This window comes from Kryptolebias marmoratus, linkage group LG20 (assembly GCF_001649575.2).
Source record: "Kryptolebias marmoratus isolate JLee-2015 linkage group LG20, ASM164957v2, whole genome shotgun sequence".
NCBI classification, from domain to species: Eukaryota; Metazoa; Chordata; class Actinopteri; order Cyprinodontiformes; family Rivulidae; genus Kryptolebias; species Kryptolebias marmoratus.
Window position 1 is genome coordinate 14387130 of NC_051449.1, and position 19679 is coordinate 14406808.

Here is a 19679-nt window from a genome sequence, read left to right on the forward strand (position 1 = left end):
GAGCTGGAAGCAAGGCGGGAAACGAGGGGTCAGAGGTCAAAATCTGATCTACAATCAGTTCAGCTGGTTATATTATATTATATTATATTATATTATATTATATTATATTATATTATATTATATTATATTATATTATATTATTGTAGCTAACGTTATTAGGTAAACAACAAAATGCTAACAGGAGGAACTAGTCCTCCTCTCTCATTAGCTCTTTCTGTTGTTTTTTCTTCACATTTTGAAGGTTTCCCAGTAACACAGATTTAAGGAGGCAATGAGAAGCTGCAGTAAGAAGGGAGGGTTTTGTTGCTACATGCGATATTTTGCTAACAGACAGACAAAGTCATTCACATTCACACAAAGGCAATTATCTCCCACATTATGTGACACCAGGCAATGATAAAAAAATCATATCCTAACAAAAGCAAACCATTCAAATCAAACTCGTGCCACTTTTGTTTTGCAACTTATTGGATAAATTGTACTTATTATTCTCTGAACACAGTTTCTATCAGGTAATTTGTGTGCCGTATGTCAGACACCTAATGATTCGAAAACCCAGGCACGGCTTAAGCATGCACACTAAAAGTTAATTGAATTTTATTTGTTTGGCAGAATCAGCTTTTACCCTCCATGATCTGCTCCCGTCGAACAGTTATGTAAATAGTCGAATGCTCCTGTGATATTTCCCGGCATGATTCTTAATGTGATTGATTTTAATTCTCATAAATTAGTCCATCCCAAATTGGGATTTAATTTTCTGCCTGCAGAAGTGTAGGAGATCAACATCACATAGAGAACGGGCCGTAAGGAAGCCGAGGCAACTGAAGTGAATCAAAGAAGATTTGAGATTAGAATTTAATTTAAATCGATTGAATTATTCATAGTTATATTCCCATTTGCAAGTTGCAATAACACTCTAGGAATGTTAACATTTTTCTTCTGAAATTACACTGGATTCTGCTTCCTACCAAAAAGAAAATACTTTACATGGAAGAAAAACAACCCATGTACTTAAATAGTGCATCATATTTTCAAAGAAGTGTGATAAAAGTAGTCATTTTTGCCAAAATCTAACTTATTTAATTGGAAAATGCAGGGAGGAGGAAAAACTATCCGTTTAAAACTTTAAAATTTTATGATGGAAGTTGAATGACTTAAGGTCATGGTGCAGCCTTTTAGACTTCATATGGTATCTAACCATTTGGGGAGCCGGTTTTGCGTCTCCTTTTAATAAAACCTTTATGCAATGTGCTTAGCATACATATAAGTTTTTTTATATGCATTTAACCCCACTGAGTAATTCTCAAATTTAGAATTTTCTTTTTCAAACATTATCGGGAGAAAACCGGCATGGGTGTAATAAAAGCAAAATCTTAGAGAAAGCAGAAGTCACCAGAGGTAGAAAAGGCTACACAGCTTCTGTAAGAAAAGATGAGAGTGAAGATAGAGGGAGAGAAGTCGAGGACTGATTGAGAGCCTCTGGAGGTTTGTGGATGAGTGGAGAGTGGACTGATGAAAAGACAGCGAGTGTTGCTGCCTTGGTAGGACGCCCATTTATTCCTAAAGTTCAGAGCTCAAGTCCTCCCACTCCTTCATCCTGCTCTCCATCCACTCATTTGTTGCCCTGACAACCCTCACACCACTTCCACCGGAGTGGAGGTCTGTGTGTGTGTCGAGGGACTACGCCGACATATTAAAAAAGTGTATGTGTGTGTCTGCTGCTTCAGTTGTTCGGTTCTTTTATGCTCTACATGTGCTGAGGAGATGTGTTTAAAAGGAAAAAAAAAAAAGAATAGATGTTTTTGAAGTGAGGTTCTGAGAAAAAGTTATGAACAATTAATATCTAACCTGTTGTGGATAACACTTTTAAGAAACTCAGTTTGGAGAAATCGTGTTTAATTTTGACTGGATTGTGCCATGGCAAAAAAGATAAGGGAATCAGGAAGGTCCTGCTTGTTGACTTTTATCAATTTTTTTACAAAGAAATGTCAAGCAGAAAATCCCAGGGATGAGACAGATCCAAGCGGCAGAAGCTGTCTAACCTAAGACCGTCAAAGAGCAGAGCATATAACTAAAACATAGATAAGGCTGTATCACTTAGGGCACAAGGATCTAACATCAAACTGTGACCAGACCTGTATCATACATGACAATTCTGTTGCCTCATAATGAGGACATCTCACAAGACCTATCAATAAATCTTATATTTCCCAGACAGATTGATGAGCTAGTGGGCAAGACCAAAGCGTACTGCTGCTGTCCTTAAACAGCTCCAGTCTTAAAAATTTAATGGACGATCATTCAAACCATATTTTATAAACCTTCATACTGCTGTCAGCTTTGAATTATGTAAATATTTCAGCAGATATATTATGATATTACTGCTAAAAAGCCACAGGCTACACAAAGAAATGCTACAGCCAGCTGCTAATCCTGCTATTTACATTTACAAATAACTGTAGAATTCTTTCTAAATAAACATGCAATTTAAGATGGCAGCAGTACACTTTGACCTTCCTTGAATTAGCTGTTAGCGCATCAGTCTTTTTCTCCAAACGGAGGTTTTTCAAGGCGGTACCTACAACAGGGAAGAGTATAATCTTTTGTAATCTTACCGCAGAACCCCACTTCAAAAGATCTGAACTGTGACTTTAAGAATTAGTGGCACATTTTCTGCTTGTTTAAGTCTCAGTAGCTGTCTTCAGGCAATAAAGTGGTAGAAAGAAAAACTTACTACTAGTGTTTGGTTTTTCTTTAAAGAATATGGTTTGTTGAACAGGGAATCAGATGGCAGAATTTTAATTAAATTGAATAAATTTACAATGACAACCATCCCGGGATCCGAGGATAAGAAGCATCCGGAATAATTTGGGAATTTACAAGCCAGCATGGTTGCATCCGTTAAACAAAGATTGATGCTACAGTTGCTTAATTCAATCAAGGCAGACACAAAACTCAACAGTGAGCCGATTTAACTTGTGTTTTGGGGATTTTTAACGCCTGGTATCAGACATATTTATAACACCGTGGTGGTAGAGAGGATTTTGTCCTTTCCTAACCAATCACTGGAGACCAGTGCACAGCATGACATCAGCTGGAGTTATTTTCAATCATGCTGTTAGTCCCACTGATTGGCTAATCACTCGTGTGAGGTGCTCACTGGAAATTTTCATCAGAGGAAACAGTGTTTCATGTAACAATTCCAAACTAATCTGTCAACCTGTACAGAGATTTAAGTATCTGAACCCAGACGAAGGCTTTTAGACTCTGCAGTAGTAATTTCTTTCACCTGCTGTTAGTGACTCACATAGGTTGTTTTTTTAAGAAACTGAAGGTTTGAGAGGCACAGCAGTTGTTTATAGTTTACATGTACACGCATTTTTACCTTTTAATTTGAATGTTTGTCACACCAAGAATAAAAATAGGTGTTGCTGTTGTAATTCTGTGGACTAATAGTCTGACTGCAGTTTTGTGGCAGTCCAAGTGTCTTTCTGTCCGACAGGTTTTTAACAAATGGGTTACCTGTGACCTTTCACCCCATGAATCTTGAAATCAACAGGAATCATCTTTGACCCATGAGGTGTCCAGCTGTGCAGTTTGACATTCCTCCATTACACTGTTGTACAGTTAGAGCACTAGGTCAGCTGTGCTGTTGACCTTTGACCCCGTCACCTTGAAATCAACAGTGATCACCCTAAACCCATGAGGTGTCCAGCTGTGGAGTTTAACATTCCTGTTATACAGCTGCAGAGTTAGAGTACGAGGTGATCTGTGACCTTGAAATTTGTTCTTGAACTTTGACCGGATCACCACCAAAATTTAATCACTTGTTCCTTGTACCACGTTTGACGTTTCCTGAAAATTTCATACAAATTCGTTCTTTTTTTCAACTTTTTGAGTAATCTTGTACACAGACAGACAAACAGACGCTACAGAAAACATGACCTCCTTGGCGGAGGTGACGATGATTAGTTTTAATCAGTTACTTTTAAATGTGTTGTTCATAAGTGTTCATAGGCACCAGCTCCCCGTGACCCAGAAAGGAGAAGGGGGTAAAGAAAATGGATGGATGTATACGTGTTCATGGTGGGAAAAAGGAAGAAAATACACTGGTGTTTACTTAAGAGTTGAAAATCAGGTTGTGAAAAAATGGGAAAGAAATCACACCAAGTGTTATTTGTAAAACAGTAGTTTATCTTACGCAGAACGTTCAGCACCTCATTTACATTTCCCTTTAATTTTTCTGTCAGCAGAGGATTTTTACTACTGCACCTTGATTACCAATTAGCATTTCCTTTGCAAGAGAAAAAAAAGAAAAGTTTTTATTGAGCAGGGAAAAATCTAAGATTTTCATTCCAAGCATGTTGAGTGGTAAAATATTTCCCTTTTTCTTTATTTGACTTCACTGTCATGTGTGCAGTTTAAAAAGATCTAATGAACTCATTATGTAGGCACATATTGTACTCACCGCTCAGCCTGTGTGGTGGTCTTATTGAGCAGTCTTTGTCTTTGTGGCACTGGCTCAGTCTAAAGGTGTGTATTTACCATTTGTGTGTGTGTGTTTGAGTGTGTGTATAAGCATCCTGGCCTCTTTGTACGCCAGTCTGGCTATTGGCAGCGCTGTTTGATTTTTGGCGCGTGGATCACAGCTTCTCACAGCCCAGCTGAAGAGGTGGACGGTGTCCAAAGAGAGAGAGAGGAAAGGAGATGGGAGGGGGGTGGCAGGGAGACAAAACAGACAGAGAGGGAGGAAGAAAAAAAAAGGGGAAAGAAGACACAAACACCCCAGAGGGAGGAAGCACAAGTGAGAAGAAAAAATATACGCAGAATCGGATGAAGGGACAAGAAAAGAGATATATTTTTGGAAGTTTGAGTTTCAGCGGTTTGAAGCATTTTTTTAGAGAGATTTCTGATCCAAAGATTCTTGCTGCCCACCCCCACCTTGTCCTCCTCATCTTTCGCTCTCCGAATGTAAACCTCACAGTTTGGAGCTGAAAATCGATAAGACAGCTTGTCTCTCTGTAACCAAACAGCCCTCGCAGAAACCAGGTCACATGTGCATGGATCTGACGAAAGCCTGGGAAAAAGAAGGGAATATTTGTCGGTCCTTTCAATACATTTCCCTTTTCATGGTGTCCCAAAGCGGCAGCATTTGGAAGGTGCTCCGGGTGGAGGAGTAATATGTCTTGTTTAGCTCCTCAACAGCCCGGAGATTGGATGTGTGGGTCTGAATCTGTAATTTTTGACAGAGGATCGTTGGCTTGGACACAAGCCAGGTCTCTGAGACTGAGTGATGAACCTGGTTCTAACCAGGCTTAGATTTCACAAACCTACACACATTTCACCTGAAGAAAACGACGAGAGACAGGTTGAAGGCTTGAGAGCATTTAGAGATACAAGCTAAGAAAGGTCAAAGCGTGGATTTACATTTTATTGGTGTGAAAAAAGGGCTATGCATTATCATTGTTTCCCAGTTTTCTCCTTAACACACATAAACACAGAGACATATATGCATACTGGCTGTGTCAGCAGACAGGAAACCATAGCTAATACATTATTTATGAGTCCAGCCATTGATTACCAGTAATAAGTGGTATTGACAATAGGTGTGAGGAGTGGAGAAAAAGTGTTGATGTGTAGGTTTATGTATGTGTACATTGTCCCAGTAGGCTGCAAAATGGATCTGGAATATGTAATGACCTCAGAAACACTTTAGCCTAATAGATGGTGCCGACATATGTAATGAAAAGAAGAATTTCTCAAAAACTTTTCTCACTTATCTCAAAGAAGTACATTGTTTTATCTTTACTTTTTCTGTTTTTGAGATTTATATTTATTTCATATAATGGGATAATGAAATTTTATCTTGACTTCCATGTAAAAATAATGATCTTTACCCCTCCCGAAGACCTTGTAATTGTAGAGAGGAAGGGAAGCCCTTGTAACTTCGAGTCCATTTGACCCGAAGGCCACGCGAGGGTTAAATTGGCTGAAACTCTTTTTCTTCCCCTGAGAGTAAAATGTGAAGATCAATATCACATGTTTGTGTGTTGAAGCACTACATATTTACACATTTGAGCAGTAAATTCCATTATATGCCTGTATTATAATGAAACAGGTGAGCGATGGTGGTAAAACTGACATTTCTACTAAATCTGTCAAAGTATTTTATGGGTTTAAGACACACATTTGACTGTTTTGACCATGTAGGGTTAATGTGAGCTCAGAGATCCACAAACCAGCTCCTTTTAGACATTTCCAGATCCAGACACCAAACTGGAGGTGAAAGGGCTTTTTCAGTGGCTGAACAGTCTACCCCAGAGTATTAAAGCTTTTCAGAACATCTGTGATTTTAAATCTATATTTGCTTTTATTGGCTTTTAGTTCTAATCAAGCAGAACATCTTGATTCTCTGTTATTTTTTCATTTGTTTTATTTCTTTGAAATTATTTTTGTTTTATGTGATAATTTATTGTATTTGAGTTTACCTGCATTGCTTTTATGCATAAACATTTGTACAAGACTTTGTTCAGTGAGGGCTGTTAAAATGGGTGGCAGAAATATATTTTGCGTGGTTGATTGTCGAGAAAAGATTGAACAGTTTGAGATTTATACATGAACAGCTCATCTGTGTCACTCACCGTCCATGAGTGGGAGTCTTCAAATCTGCTCATTTTCACATTTATGCTTATTGCAGCTCTAAAGAGTTCATGCTTTTTTGTAATCTACAGTCTCTTGACTTGATTGGAATTGTTCTTACACTTGTATTACATCATTATAGCACTACACCACAGTCATATTTGCTTCTGAAGGCATTAAAAGATTAAAAGTCAACATAAAGGAAAAATAAGAAAGCAGAAGTCACAAAATTGTTTGTGGACTATTATACAGGCGGAAACCTGCACATTGCTTCAAAGTATATCCATTCTTATTTTCTACTTTGATTGTGACCAACAATAATACAATAAATTAAAACCCTAGCATTTCTTGAAGGAATGCACATCGCCTGCCGTCCTTCATGTCAGTTTTAAACTAAGATCAACTGCTGAGACGGGAACTACAGACAAAAGCAAACACAAACAAAATATTACCACCACTTGGCTTTTGGCCGCGGGTGACAATGATGCAGTATTAAAGTATCAGAGACTAATACTTGAAATTATGATATCCTTTTTTTCAATTACATTAATAAATTATGTGAGAATACACTGTATAAAGTTCATTTCAATCTGACTTCCATTTGTCCAAGTGATGAAGTTGTGCTCTGTTCAGTTTAGATATTTCTGCACTGTCATCACTTTTAAGACTGAAACTTGAACAGTGAGTGGTGTTGGGCTGGGAGGCGTAGGTTCACTTTAAATTAGGCGCCAAAGCCAGGATATGATTATTTGTACGAGTTACAGAAGCTGGTGTGTGATGGAGGCCAGCTGTTTAGTTAAATCAAACCATTCTTAGGAACACAAACAGACTGACACAGAAAACGGCAGCCCTCTGTGAGTTTAGAGATGAAGTCCAGTCATACTGTCACAGAGTCATGGAAACGTCCTGAGCTTGTCCTTAATCTTAATTTAAAAACCCAAGCTCTGCCTCCCACAGACTCACCTGTCAGCAGATCATAAGTAAAAAGATTTTCACAGCAGACGTTTTGACTGTTTAAATGATGGAACACACAAGTGTTGAACATACCAGCGTCAAATAGTTGTACTAAAAAAAAACACCCTGATGTTCCTGACCGATACCACTTTTATGCTTGGTGACTGCTCTGCTCTTTGAGTGTCATCTGTTAGTCATAGTCCATTGTCATAATGTGGTCAAAGAATCTAATGAATTCCCTGAACGGACACAATTTCTGTGGAGTTTTTCCTACACCCTGTGTTTTGCTGGTTGAGTAGTTTGCATGGTTGGTTAACGAGACCTTCACAGTAATGCCATTTCTTCTTCCACTGTGCAAGTAACCAAGGGCAAAAAAGGTCCATAAATTGGAGATATTTTAAGATAAACACAGATCATTTTAAGAAAGCAGACTGTCTGTTGTGTTCTAAATAAAAGAAACATGTTTTTAAAGTCACTGTGTAATGTTTAAGGACTAGTTCATAACTACTTGGTATTGGTATTCGGTATCGGCAAGTACCCAAACTGAAGTACTCATACTTGTACTTGGTCTGAAAAAAATAAGAGACCCCTAAACATGAATAATACGTTTCAGTTTTTGATAAAACCTCTTGCCACGACAGTGACAAAAGCATCCAAGTAAGAAAAATAAAAACTCCTATCAGGACCAGGCAGAAAATACTCCAGTAGGTGTATTATTGTAAACTTATTAATCTGACTTTTCATTTCAAATGTACTTTAATAATCCCCAAAGGGAAATTGTTCGGTTATAGAACTCCATTATACAATAAAATTAAGAATGAAACTAAAAACACAGTCAGGACTCAATGCACTAATTCAACAATACTGACAAAAAATAGGGAAAATCTCAACAGTTAACATATCATTAATACTTAGTTTGGTGTGGTAGGAATTTCAACCATATCAAAAATAGAAAAAGTTAAACTTTGACTTATCACAGCCCAGAGTTGGACAGTTTAAAAGGCCACAAGCAGAGGTGATTTTTTGTGACATGTTTTCAGTTGCATTCTAAAATTAAAAAAATCTTAGCAAACTCATTTTTATTCAAGAAAACTACTATACTAAATGTCAGTTTTTAGTTTTAATTAGACAACATGTCATACGTCATTTGCCGGCATTGTGTTGAGGTGGACCATTATATATATAAAAAAACTTAACAAAAAAGACAAAACCAAAAGATGTATTTCTTTAATTTTTACTTTTTTTACATTTTGGTAAAGCATCCATTTAAACAGATATAAAAGATGTACTGAGTTACACTCTTTATGAAAGCATTAGGCAGTGCTACATTAGCTGGGTCATAAAGACACCACCAATTAGCCACATTTGAATTAGACAAATTTGCCAAGTTTATTTCTTATTTATCTCTCCACTGATATATGATTAGGCATGAAAAAGAGCCTATGTGTGTTTCTCTGCTGGTTCCTGAAATCATATATTATTATACTATTATGTTCCATCTCTATACGCCTTTTCAAAAGCCCATGAAGTGAGAAAAACAGTCTAAATGGTCTTTAGTTCCTCAAAATACACTCATGGGCTGGAGGTCTGCGCTGACCTTTTGCTTCACAGCACCTCTCCTCCGCCGTTTCTGCCTCATCCCTCTCATTTAACCTCCCTCTCCCAGCTTGGCTCCGCCGTGCAGCAGCTCTCTCTGCTTTATTATTACACCGTGTGCACGATTATCTCGCCCGAAGTTTTCTTACTCAGGCGCCGCTTTGTGCGAGTGCGCGCGGACACATGCAGATGTGAGCCATTACATGTGCGGCGTGCGCATGCATCCGCACTTACAGCACCGCAGAGTGGCAGCCCGCTCCCTGCTGCCGTGCTGTGCTGAGCTGAGTGGAAGGGCTTGGAGTCAGGTAGAGCTGATGAACAGCATGAGCATGACAAGTAGAAAAAAAGAAGAGGGAAAGACTGGAAGTCATTTTGTTGTATCTACTACTGTCTTCTAAGCAGAGAATCCGGATCCTCTTCAGTTAAGTGATTTGTCCGTTTTGCATTCAGAATAGCAAACAATTAATTACAGTATTTATTCTTCTTATGTAACTTGTGCTAATTATCTACCTTAAAATAAGAGTGTTTGTTTAAATGGTCCCTCTGGCTGATCTCAGATCTGAGCAGTGAAGGTAATGGCTCAATGACTCCAACAGAGGAAGAATAAAGTAGCTGAGCCACAATGTGCAAGAAGGAGCGAAGCAGCCGTCTCTGCAGATGGATGCTGATTAATTATTGATGGTCAGCAGTGATGGAGGCTTGATTAGGATCTGACTGAACCTGAACGAAGCCCACACACCTGAACAGGCAGTAACAGATGCCACACACACACAAGTGAAGAACTACAGCACACCATTTAAGCAGGTTTTCTTTGCACCCATCTCTGGTCATCCTGCCAGTTTGTATCAATTATAATTCTCACTTTCTGGCCACCTCTTGCCCACCTCCTCCTGTCATCCAGGGACGACACACTTGCACATGTGCTTTTGATAGCTCTTAAAGAAAGTTGCAAGCAAAACTGTCGCAATTAATCTTAATTTACTGAATAAATACACATCCAACGTCTTCATGACTTACGTAGAAGTTGGTAGTCCACAAGAAGTTTTTGTAGGTATTAACTTTAATACCAAAAACATGATATTTATCAGTAAAATACAGCTTGTCCTCATGATGTTGTTTCGCTCACTGACTTTGTGTCAAGCCGTTTACAGCTGTATCATAACCACAGTTATTTTACAGATGAAATTATAGGTTAACGCTGATAGTGATTCCACTGTCTGTGTACGCAAACACAGCAAAACACATCCTAGTAGAAAATAAACTACCTATTTTTTTTTTACAATAGAACACAATGTTGTGTAATATATTATATTTAAAAAGCACTCTTGGTCTGAAAACGCTTTTTTTTTTCTTGAAGTAGATTGTGTCTGGAGCGGTGCTAATGTTTGTTCTCTCTCTTCTTCTGTTGTTGCAGTTACTTTGTTGGACTCCATGTCAGCACTGGCCGACCTTGGCTGGGAGGCTTACCCTAATGAAGGGGTGGGTATCTGCAGTACAACACACACACACACACACACACATATCCTCTTATCTGTGCTAAATCTGGTATAACTTCGTTGACTAACAGGTTGTGTTTTCCTCCATGGGGTTAGCGGCAACACCGGAGTGAGTGTTTCAGAGAGCACAGGGTTCTTAAAGGGATAGTCTGGTCACTTTTGAAGTGATGTTCTGTCAAATAATTATCATTAGTGACTTATCAGCCCTAACATCAGTCATAGAGCACAGAGTTGGAAAAAAAGCAGATGTTTTTGTTTTAGGCTTATACGGTATGTAAAAGAACAGTATGTGTAAAAGTACAGTATGTAAAAGTACAGTATGTGTGCTGAGCATAGACAGTGTAAATGCTGGTGTCTCAACGCTGCTGAATGGATCGGTCCACCGAGAGTTGAGTAAACTCCCAGAATGTATCAGACTGATCCATTCAGCAGCGTCGAGACTCGAGACACCAGCATTTACACTGTCTACGCTCAGCACACATTCTGTACTTTTACGCAGTAACACAGACATTGTTCGGTTGAGAAAATATAGAGAAACTGAACAAACAGAGATTCAGTATTAGCTAATGAAAAATTGTGTTTGCTGGTATAACATTAATGAGAAAGAATTCATTTCTAAGTCTGAAAAACAATAATAATATAATAAAAACTGGCTCTATTTTGGCTAGATTTTATCCTAGAGGAGGAAGACTTGCCTTTTTCTCTATACGTGCTCTATGACTGATGTCGTGGCTGGTTAGGTTGTAACTATTGATATCTTTTAGACAGATCAACATTTGTAATTTACATATTATTTCTGCTGTGCTGAAAATGCGGTGCTATTGTAGCGGAGGTAAATATTCTTACATAAGAGGAGATGGTGGATACTGGTTTCTGGTGNGGGGTGGGGTGTTGCATAACTAGCCTTTTTCAGGTACAGGGACCAGGGGAGTCTGGAGTGCAGCCACCATGAATCAGAAAATGACAGCTGAGAAGTGAGAGAGAGGAAGAGGCAGAGAATAAAGAGAGGAAGAGCAACATTCAACAGAGCGTAGATCTGTATGTCGCTGTAGTGCAGGAGCTGCTGAATGGCACTGAATTAATTCTATTTCCTCTTGAGTCACACTTCTTTCTCTCTTCGCCTCCCCCCAACTCCACTATTCAGCATCAGTGTGTTAAATTGCAGGATGCCACACGCGGTTTCATGGTTTTGTGCAGCAGAGAGGCAGCTGAAGTGAGCAGAGCCGAGTGAAGTTGTTTTCTCAAGCAGCTCAATGTATCAAGTTCACTCGAATAAAAGTCTCTCTTAGTTTGGTCACATTATGGACATCTGTGTATGTTTTTTTTTTTTTTTTCATTCACTGAAGTCTTGAAATTGTTCCACCTGCAGGTGTAACACCGATAACCAGAGTTTTCAACTTGGTTCAACAGACATTGACATTAGTGACATTAGTCTCTGGTTTACTGGGAAATAAATCTGTTCCCTGCAAAGTGAAATACAAGCTTCATTCTGAGTGTCTTTGTCAAGGATTGTCGACATACAGCCCATATTATGAACACTTTTTCACAAGGTCTTTTGACAACCTTGAAATCTATAAATATTTGTTTTTACGGCTCGCTATTTTTTTATTTTTTTTGCCACCTTAATAAACGAGTCATGTTTCTCAAACAGCAAGAATGAAATTCTGGGTAAAACTAAACAAAATATGGCTGAGGGTGACTCAATAAAAACTTAAAGCATAGTTCCGTTTTATGATGATATTTCGTTATGTTTGCTTCAATAACTTATATCTGAGACCTTCATTTTCTTTGTTTGTCTCCAGCCTTGTTTTTACTTGTCCTTGACAAACTTAGCAGCTAAATAAAACGAGTGTTGGATCGAATTTGAGAAGAAAAAATGGATTTTGTTGATTTTTAGATGTTTTTGAAGCTGTTGAGCATATAACCACATCTGCAGACATCCTTGCCTGCTGCTTCGGATCCGCTTTGCTGAGCTCGAAAGAAACTCTCATGTTTGTTTTTGTTTGTTGTTTTGTGTGCGTTGGAATGGATGCGCAGGTCTAGTGTGCTTTAATTCCATAGAGACGAGCTGAGCCATTAACACTTCCCCAAAGCAAAGAAGGAATATGTTTGTCACAGTGTTGGCAGAACTTTTGGTTTAATGATGCTACTTGCAGAAACATATTGTGAAGAAAACCACTTAAACCTCCACTGCAGCTCTTCTGATGTGCTGGGCTAAAAAGCACAATTTATTGTACCAAAAAAAAAAGAGGAAAGCAATGAAATGGTGCTTTTTAAAATGTGTTGTTTGGCTATTTTAGTTGTCTAAAAAAGATGCTTCTTAAGCACTCAAGAATAAATAATACATAAAAAAGCAAGGAGAGGTTTAACCTTTTCTTGAAAATCATTCTGTTTGATAATTATAGATGAATCTCAAACATGAATGTGCTAAATTTCTTTTAGTGCTCTCTAAATCACTAAAACATAAAATGGTTTACAGTAGAACTGAAAAGGATTTCCAAATTTTACCATCATTGCGATATCAACACTGCAAAGAACAGCAGACATAACCTGGATTCCTATTATGGATTTGGTGAGTTGGATGGACTCTCCCCACCCTAAGTGGCCAAAAGATGATTTAGATGATATATGCTGGGATGCTAAAGCAAAAAAAAGACCTAGAAGTCTTTGAAGAAATCATACTACCTGCTTCCTTTTATGCCAGAGTTTTATACTTAGATCATCTAGTGTTGTAGGCATTTTGGTTAAACCTATTGACAATAATTTATTAAAATTTGTCCAGTAGTTTATGAGATAGTTAGGTGGTGAGAACTAGAAGTATAAGCTCTGGGAGGGATGAGGAACAAGTGGATGCAGCTGGGCTGATTGGCAACGAGGGACAGATGAGTAATGAGGAGAAGGACTGACTGAGGGAATGATGGTGAATGACACAGGGGAAAAACAGGAAATTACTAAGAAGGCATCCAAAAGAAAACACAAAGAACAACATTACAAAATGAACTAAATTTACAATAAAAAACAAACAAACAAACAACAACAAAACATGACAGTTGTAACTGATATTATAATTCACAAAAATATTGCATATTTTCCTAAAATCAGGCAGCCCTAGCTTACAAAATGGTAATCTTGTGAAAGATACGGTGCCACGATTGTAAGAACCTCCTGTGTTTCATATCAAAGGATTATCTAGTTGACCTTTGAACCCTAATCCTGGGGATTATTCCCTGTGAGAGGCAATTCCCACTAATATGTGACCAGTGTCTACCTGAATTAGTCCAAAACGACACTTGACCCTCTCGGGTCAGTCTTAATCCGGGCTGTGCAGGGCCGGATGTGGCTGAGACTGAATAGAGCGACCCACTTCTGTCACCGTATGTGTGTCTGTAGTGGTGGTGGTGTGTACGCGCGTGTGTGTGTATGGGGGGTGTCTTCGTGTGAGACACAAAACAGATACATCTTAATGATGTTTCAGCCTCTCAGCCCCTCTGGAGGATCTTTAGCGCTGCTGTTTTTATTGTTGTTGTTTTTTTGTTTTTTTTTTGTTTTGTTCTTTCAGGTTCCATTTTTTTTCCAAACTCCTCTTTCCACTTTGCTTCCAACCTCACTAAAACAGAACTTGTAGGCCAATTATGTTCTTGTAGGCGAGCCCATCAGATGAGATATTAGTTTAAGCTGGTGAATGGTTGAACTAAAACCCCAATCTGACGTCTGTGCTTCACTTCAAAGCAATCAGGCGAGTTCCTGGCTGATTGGATGAGGTGATTGAGGTTTCAGTGGGGAGGTTTTCATTCTGAATGTTAATTGGTGTTTAGACTGAATCAACACATAATAGTTTGAATTTTGTGTGTGTGTGCACAAGAGTATGTTTGTGAAGGTTCCTGCTGAATAATAGAGCTTTAACTCTTGAACCTATCCAAACATGTCCCAGTTGTATTTTTTTAGCAGCTGCTGTGTCCTTAGCAGATGTGGAGGCAACAAAAGTTGCTTTACACACACCTGTGCTTTACACCAGGAAAAAAGTGATGATGAACAGACTTGCCAGCAAGGGAAATAAGTCTCTCACCAGGAAGTGGCAGTAATCCAGCCACTCCAAACTTTGCCTACAAAGAAATAAACAAAGACTTCATAAAGTCCTCTTTATCCCTCAATGACTGTTCCCATAAATGCTTTAATCACCAATTCCTGGGGGCTCAGCTCTGTGAGTTTGTGTGTTTGTGTGTGTGTGTGAGACCGTCCCGTGATGTCCGACTGGTCTCAGCTCTGCACAGATGGGTCTATTTAGCTGCCAGGCGCGCCTGTAATTTACCAACATTTATTTCTCCCCCCCACTCTCCATTTGTTTTGTTTTTTTAATTGAACCAAGTGTTGGTGATCACAATGACTAGCAGTTGCTGTCTTCGCACATTGTTCCGCAAGACTCCACTGAAACATTCTTAATACTCTCTTCAAACCTTACAGGCTTCTTTGTGTCCTTCTCTTCCTTTGGTGTTTTCCACTTTTCTGTCTTGGTTTCTGCTGAAGGACTGTTGGATGAAGGAGGAGCTGGTTTTGTTTCAGCCCCAACTCTGACACAGTGGAGGCCGTGGAGATTAAAAGCATCTGAATGTGGGAGAGGGATAGAATGCGTGCCAGACTGTGTGCTTTTGTATGTGGATCTGTTATAGCGTTGAGGATGTTGCACTTTTCTTTTTGCTTTATTCCGTTTTTTTCTTTTACTTTTTTGTTTATTTCATACTCACACTTAGTCAGAGGACCTTGAGCCTCTCATTATCACCCACCACCAAAAGCCAAAAGGGGAGCGGTAATGAATTTGTGCGCGTTCATGTGTCTGTTTGTTACCAAAATATCTCATGAACAACTGATTTTAATAAAACATTCAGAAAGCAATCACTGAATGTACAACTACAACAGCTTTTGGAGTCACTCCAATTCAATTCAATCAACATTTACAGACACAAAAAATGGTTATAAATCAGTTTTACAGACCCTAAGCTAAAATTTGAAGTGCTATAATCATCAATTTGAGATAAAAAGACCCGAGGAAGTCCCCTTGATTGAATGGCCAAATAATTAGGAGGATATTTGTCCATATTTCTGCATCAGCCAACCCTTAAGTTAATAAGTCAATTTAAAGCAGGCATATCTGTGTACAGCACAGTGTTGTAAAACTCAACACTTCACACATGTGTCAGCAATTTTCCTGTGGCAAGAATGTTAACTTCAGCTTCACAACACAAACAGACCCCAACAGAAGTTGTTCTGGATACTGTTGTAACTTTAATCTTATCGCTATTCTGTACTTATTAGGCATGTTTATAGACTGTGGGTGCTACTCAAAGTCATTACCTTGTTGATGTCATCAGTACTGGCCTGTGTAGTAGTAGTCTGCTCCCAAGGAATCCTGACCAAACAAAAAGTGTCCAAATGTCAAAAGGAAGAATGAATCAGTGTATACTGTGCTTAAATGTGAATGATTGTATACCACAGACTTACTGGATCAAACAGCTGTACAGTGATGGGTTTTCATCCCTTCAGAGGTCAAAGTTTCAGTGTTAGGATGATGACAAGAGCTCAGAACAGAGATGGTGGTCCTCTCAACCCTCACCAGACAAGAACTCATCCAGTTTGTATTTGTGGATTTTAATGTGTGTGTCCAAGAAAATCCATTTCCCCAGTAAGCGAATGGATCATATATCCAGAGACACTCAAACCACATTGGTTTATTTTCCATTTTTTCCTTTCTTTAAGGAATAGAAATGTTTTCTTTGTGTGTGTATGTGTGCTAGTGCTGTTGTCTTGTATGTGTGTGTGTGGATAGAAAGGTTTTCCTGTTCATGCGAGAAGTGTTCTCAATTACAGCCTCAGTCAGAAGTGGAAACAGATGGCAGCAGTTGACAGGAGACAAAGTAGCTCTGTCCTACCTACTTCTCTCTCTCTCTCTTTCTCCAACTTTCTCTTGGTGTCTCTTACTCAAACACGCACTTTCTGTCTCTTAGGGCTCTAAATCACTCATTGGCTTTAGAAAAGCAGACTCACACTGTGCACATGTGGAGCATGGACAAAGACATTCCTTCAGTCATCTTGACACAGATCATCACTCATGAAAACAACATGCAGGCTTTGTGTTGGTTTGCTCTAAGACCCCCAGTTCAATGAACTTCAGTGGAGTTTTCCCTTCAGTAAAATCTGAACTGATATCTTCTTTGTCTGCTGAGCGATGAAGATTACTGCAGAGTCATGCTGTTGTTAAGCCAGTCATGTGCTGCTGAATGTTACCTCAGTTTGAGCTTTGGCTAGAAATGTATGTTTTGAAGAGATTTATTTGACTGTTAGCAAAAATATCTGGTGAACCACTGTGTGGATTTTATTGTAACTCTCAGAAAGTAATCACTGGATGTACATCTACAACTGATTAACATTTGGAGTCAATCCAACTCAAGATGGCCACCAGAGCTAACTGACATTCGCCAACATAACACGGACTATGGCTCAGCCAGGTTTACAGATATTGACCTAAAATTTGGTGTGGTAGTAGCTGAGAGTATTCACAACACATACTCTGAGCAAGAGATTGTGAATAATGTTGTTTTCAAGATTTGACCAAATTGTTACAACTCCATCAATTCTCAGTATAAGATGATCTTAGTCTAAAAGTCTGGCATGAAAGGCTTTTTTATACAAAAGGTGATGGTAGGTGATGGTTACAAAACATCCTAATCTGCCTCTAAAATGTTCTATCAGCTAAAGAGAAATAACACGTTCTCCTCTTTCTCATCTTCAGTGGGAGGAGATCAGTGTGATGGATGAGAGGAACACCCCGATGAGGACTTACCAAGTGTGCAATGTGATGGAAGCCAACCAGAACAACTGGCTGCGGACGAGGCACATCAGCCGGGAGGGAGCGCAGCGAGTCTACATTGAGATCAAGTTCACCCTGAGGGACTGTAACAGCCTGCCCGGGGTCCCCGGTACCTGCAAGGAGGTCTGTAACACCACCATCCACACAAACAAGTTCTCTGTCCCGCTGCTCCTGCTTTCTGTTGACTCATGCTGAGCAAAACATTGAGGACTGAGTTGCTCCATGGGTGTTGCTGTGTAACGGATTTTTGAAGAGATGTATGAAAAACAAAAGAAAATCCTTTTTTTTTGTGGAGAATGATCAATAGCACAGTTAGATCTAAAACACAATAGAAGAACAAATTGTTTGGATTACTACCAAATATTCACTGATTTTCCTCCTTAGAGTAGTTTGAATCAAATCTAATAAAAATTCTGTAATCAGCCTTGTCTTTGACATTGCAAATGTGTGCAGACATGTTGAATTTGTAAAATAAAAACGTCTGATAAGTTGTAACACAAAGGAGGACATTTACATAGTGAAGTAAAAATCCCTTAGCACATGTCATATAAACTTCAGAGGGAAAACAAATGAGTTGTTTTGTTATGTTGTGAGCTGCAGAGAGGCACTAAACACAAATTTTCAAGTGCATAAACGGTAATTAGAAATTCATTTCATTTTATTAGACAACATTCTACCTACTGGCTTCGTTTGCTGCACATTAACACATGTTTTCTGCTCAGGCTCATGAAAAGTTGATTCCAATTGTTTCTAATTTAATTATCACTTTGATGAAATTAGTGCCTTTCTTCTACAAAATACCATATTAGACTGCAGCCGAGCAAAAGACCATCGTTTGACTTTTCAGGCTTTTTTCCTTCAATACACACTGAGAGCAAACACACACAAACCGTAGTACACGTTGATTGATCGTAAGTCAAAGCCTCCAACAGCTTTTTCTGGGAGAATAGATATAGAAGATGAGACAAGAAAAGAAAAATTTAAAAGAATCAATGAAGAATGATACAAAAGAGGCTCCGGAGGCTTTTTGTGGCTCTTGTGTGAATGCTTACTCAGCATTTACACTACTGTTTTACTGTTTTTACTCTTTGAAATCTGCTTCAGCGCACTGGCTAGCGTTTTTGCTACTTTTAGCCAGCCTTTTTACTATTTATAGCCTTTAGCTATCCTATTGTTGTCTCTAATCTTTGAGTGTTCTACTTTTATTATTCCTAACATCTTAATTTGAACCCTTTTCAGCAATGTCCAGGAGTCATTCAGCACTCTGCATTCACACTGCAGTTGCACGAAAACTGCAACTTCTCCAGTTAGCTTTAACGGTTGATGTTTATTGTGTTATAATATTTACTCTCACCTCAAACAGTTTCTCTCTACCGTTGTTCTCTTTGTTTTGTCTTTTACACTCCAGGATGATTCAAGGATTTACACAGCTATAGAGCATCTCAATGCAGGCATTTTCTAACTGGAGTTTTTCTTGACATTTAACCAGCCTGAAAACTGAGTCACACTGTTTGTTTTGTAGACTTTCAACATGTACTACTATCAGTCCAACAATGCCAACTTGTGGTTCATCAAGGAAAGCCAGTATGTGAAGATTGACACAATTGCTGCAGACGAGAGCTTTACACAGGTAAAGATACACTCTGACGTATAATGAGCATAGATTTATGAACTATAATGCTATACTGTTCATTCAAACTAGTTTCTTTAAATATCTGTTAAATTAACTATTGTAATATATTGCTTGACCCAAGGTGGACGTCGGTGACCGCGTCATGAAGCTGAACACAGAGGTGCGAGACATCAGCAACCTGAGTAAAAAGGGTTTCTACCTGGCCTTCCAGGACCTGGGCGCCTGTATCGCTCTGGTCTCAGTCAGGGTCTTCTACAAGAAGTGTCCCCTCACCGTGCTCAACCTGGCCCAGTTCCCCGACACAATAACCGGGGGGGACACGGCACTGGTGGAGGTCCACGGCGTGTGCGTGAACGCCTCCGAGGAGTTTGAGGCTCCCAAGATGTACTGCAGCGCAGACGGAGGCTGGCTCGTCCCCATCGGGAGGTGTGTGTGCAAACCAGGCTTCGAGGAGAACAAGGACGTCTGCCAAAGTGAGTCTGCTGGTGAAAGGGGGGTG

At 39.1% G+C, this 19679-nt stretch overlaps 1 protein-coding gene across 2 annotated transcripts in view; it reads left to right on the top strand.

Annotated features, from left to right (window-relative positions):
- epha4b (eph receptor A4b) overlaps window positions 1-19679 on the top strand; it is a 103503-nt gene that overhangs the window by 9670 nt on the left and 74154 nt on the right. For both annotated transcript variants that reach the window (XM_017422251.2, XM_017422252.2), the window contains exons 2-5: window positions 10604-10668; window positions 17470-17670; window positions 19070-19177; window positions 19302-19653. In XM_017422251.2, coding sequence (XP_017277740.1) covers window positions 10604-10668; window positions 17470-17670; window positions 19070-19177; window positions 19302-19653 — 726 coding nt within the window. The remainder of the gene's footprint in view (window positions 1-10603; window positions 10669-17469; window positions 17671-19069; window positions 19178-19301; window positions 19654-19679) is intronic.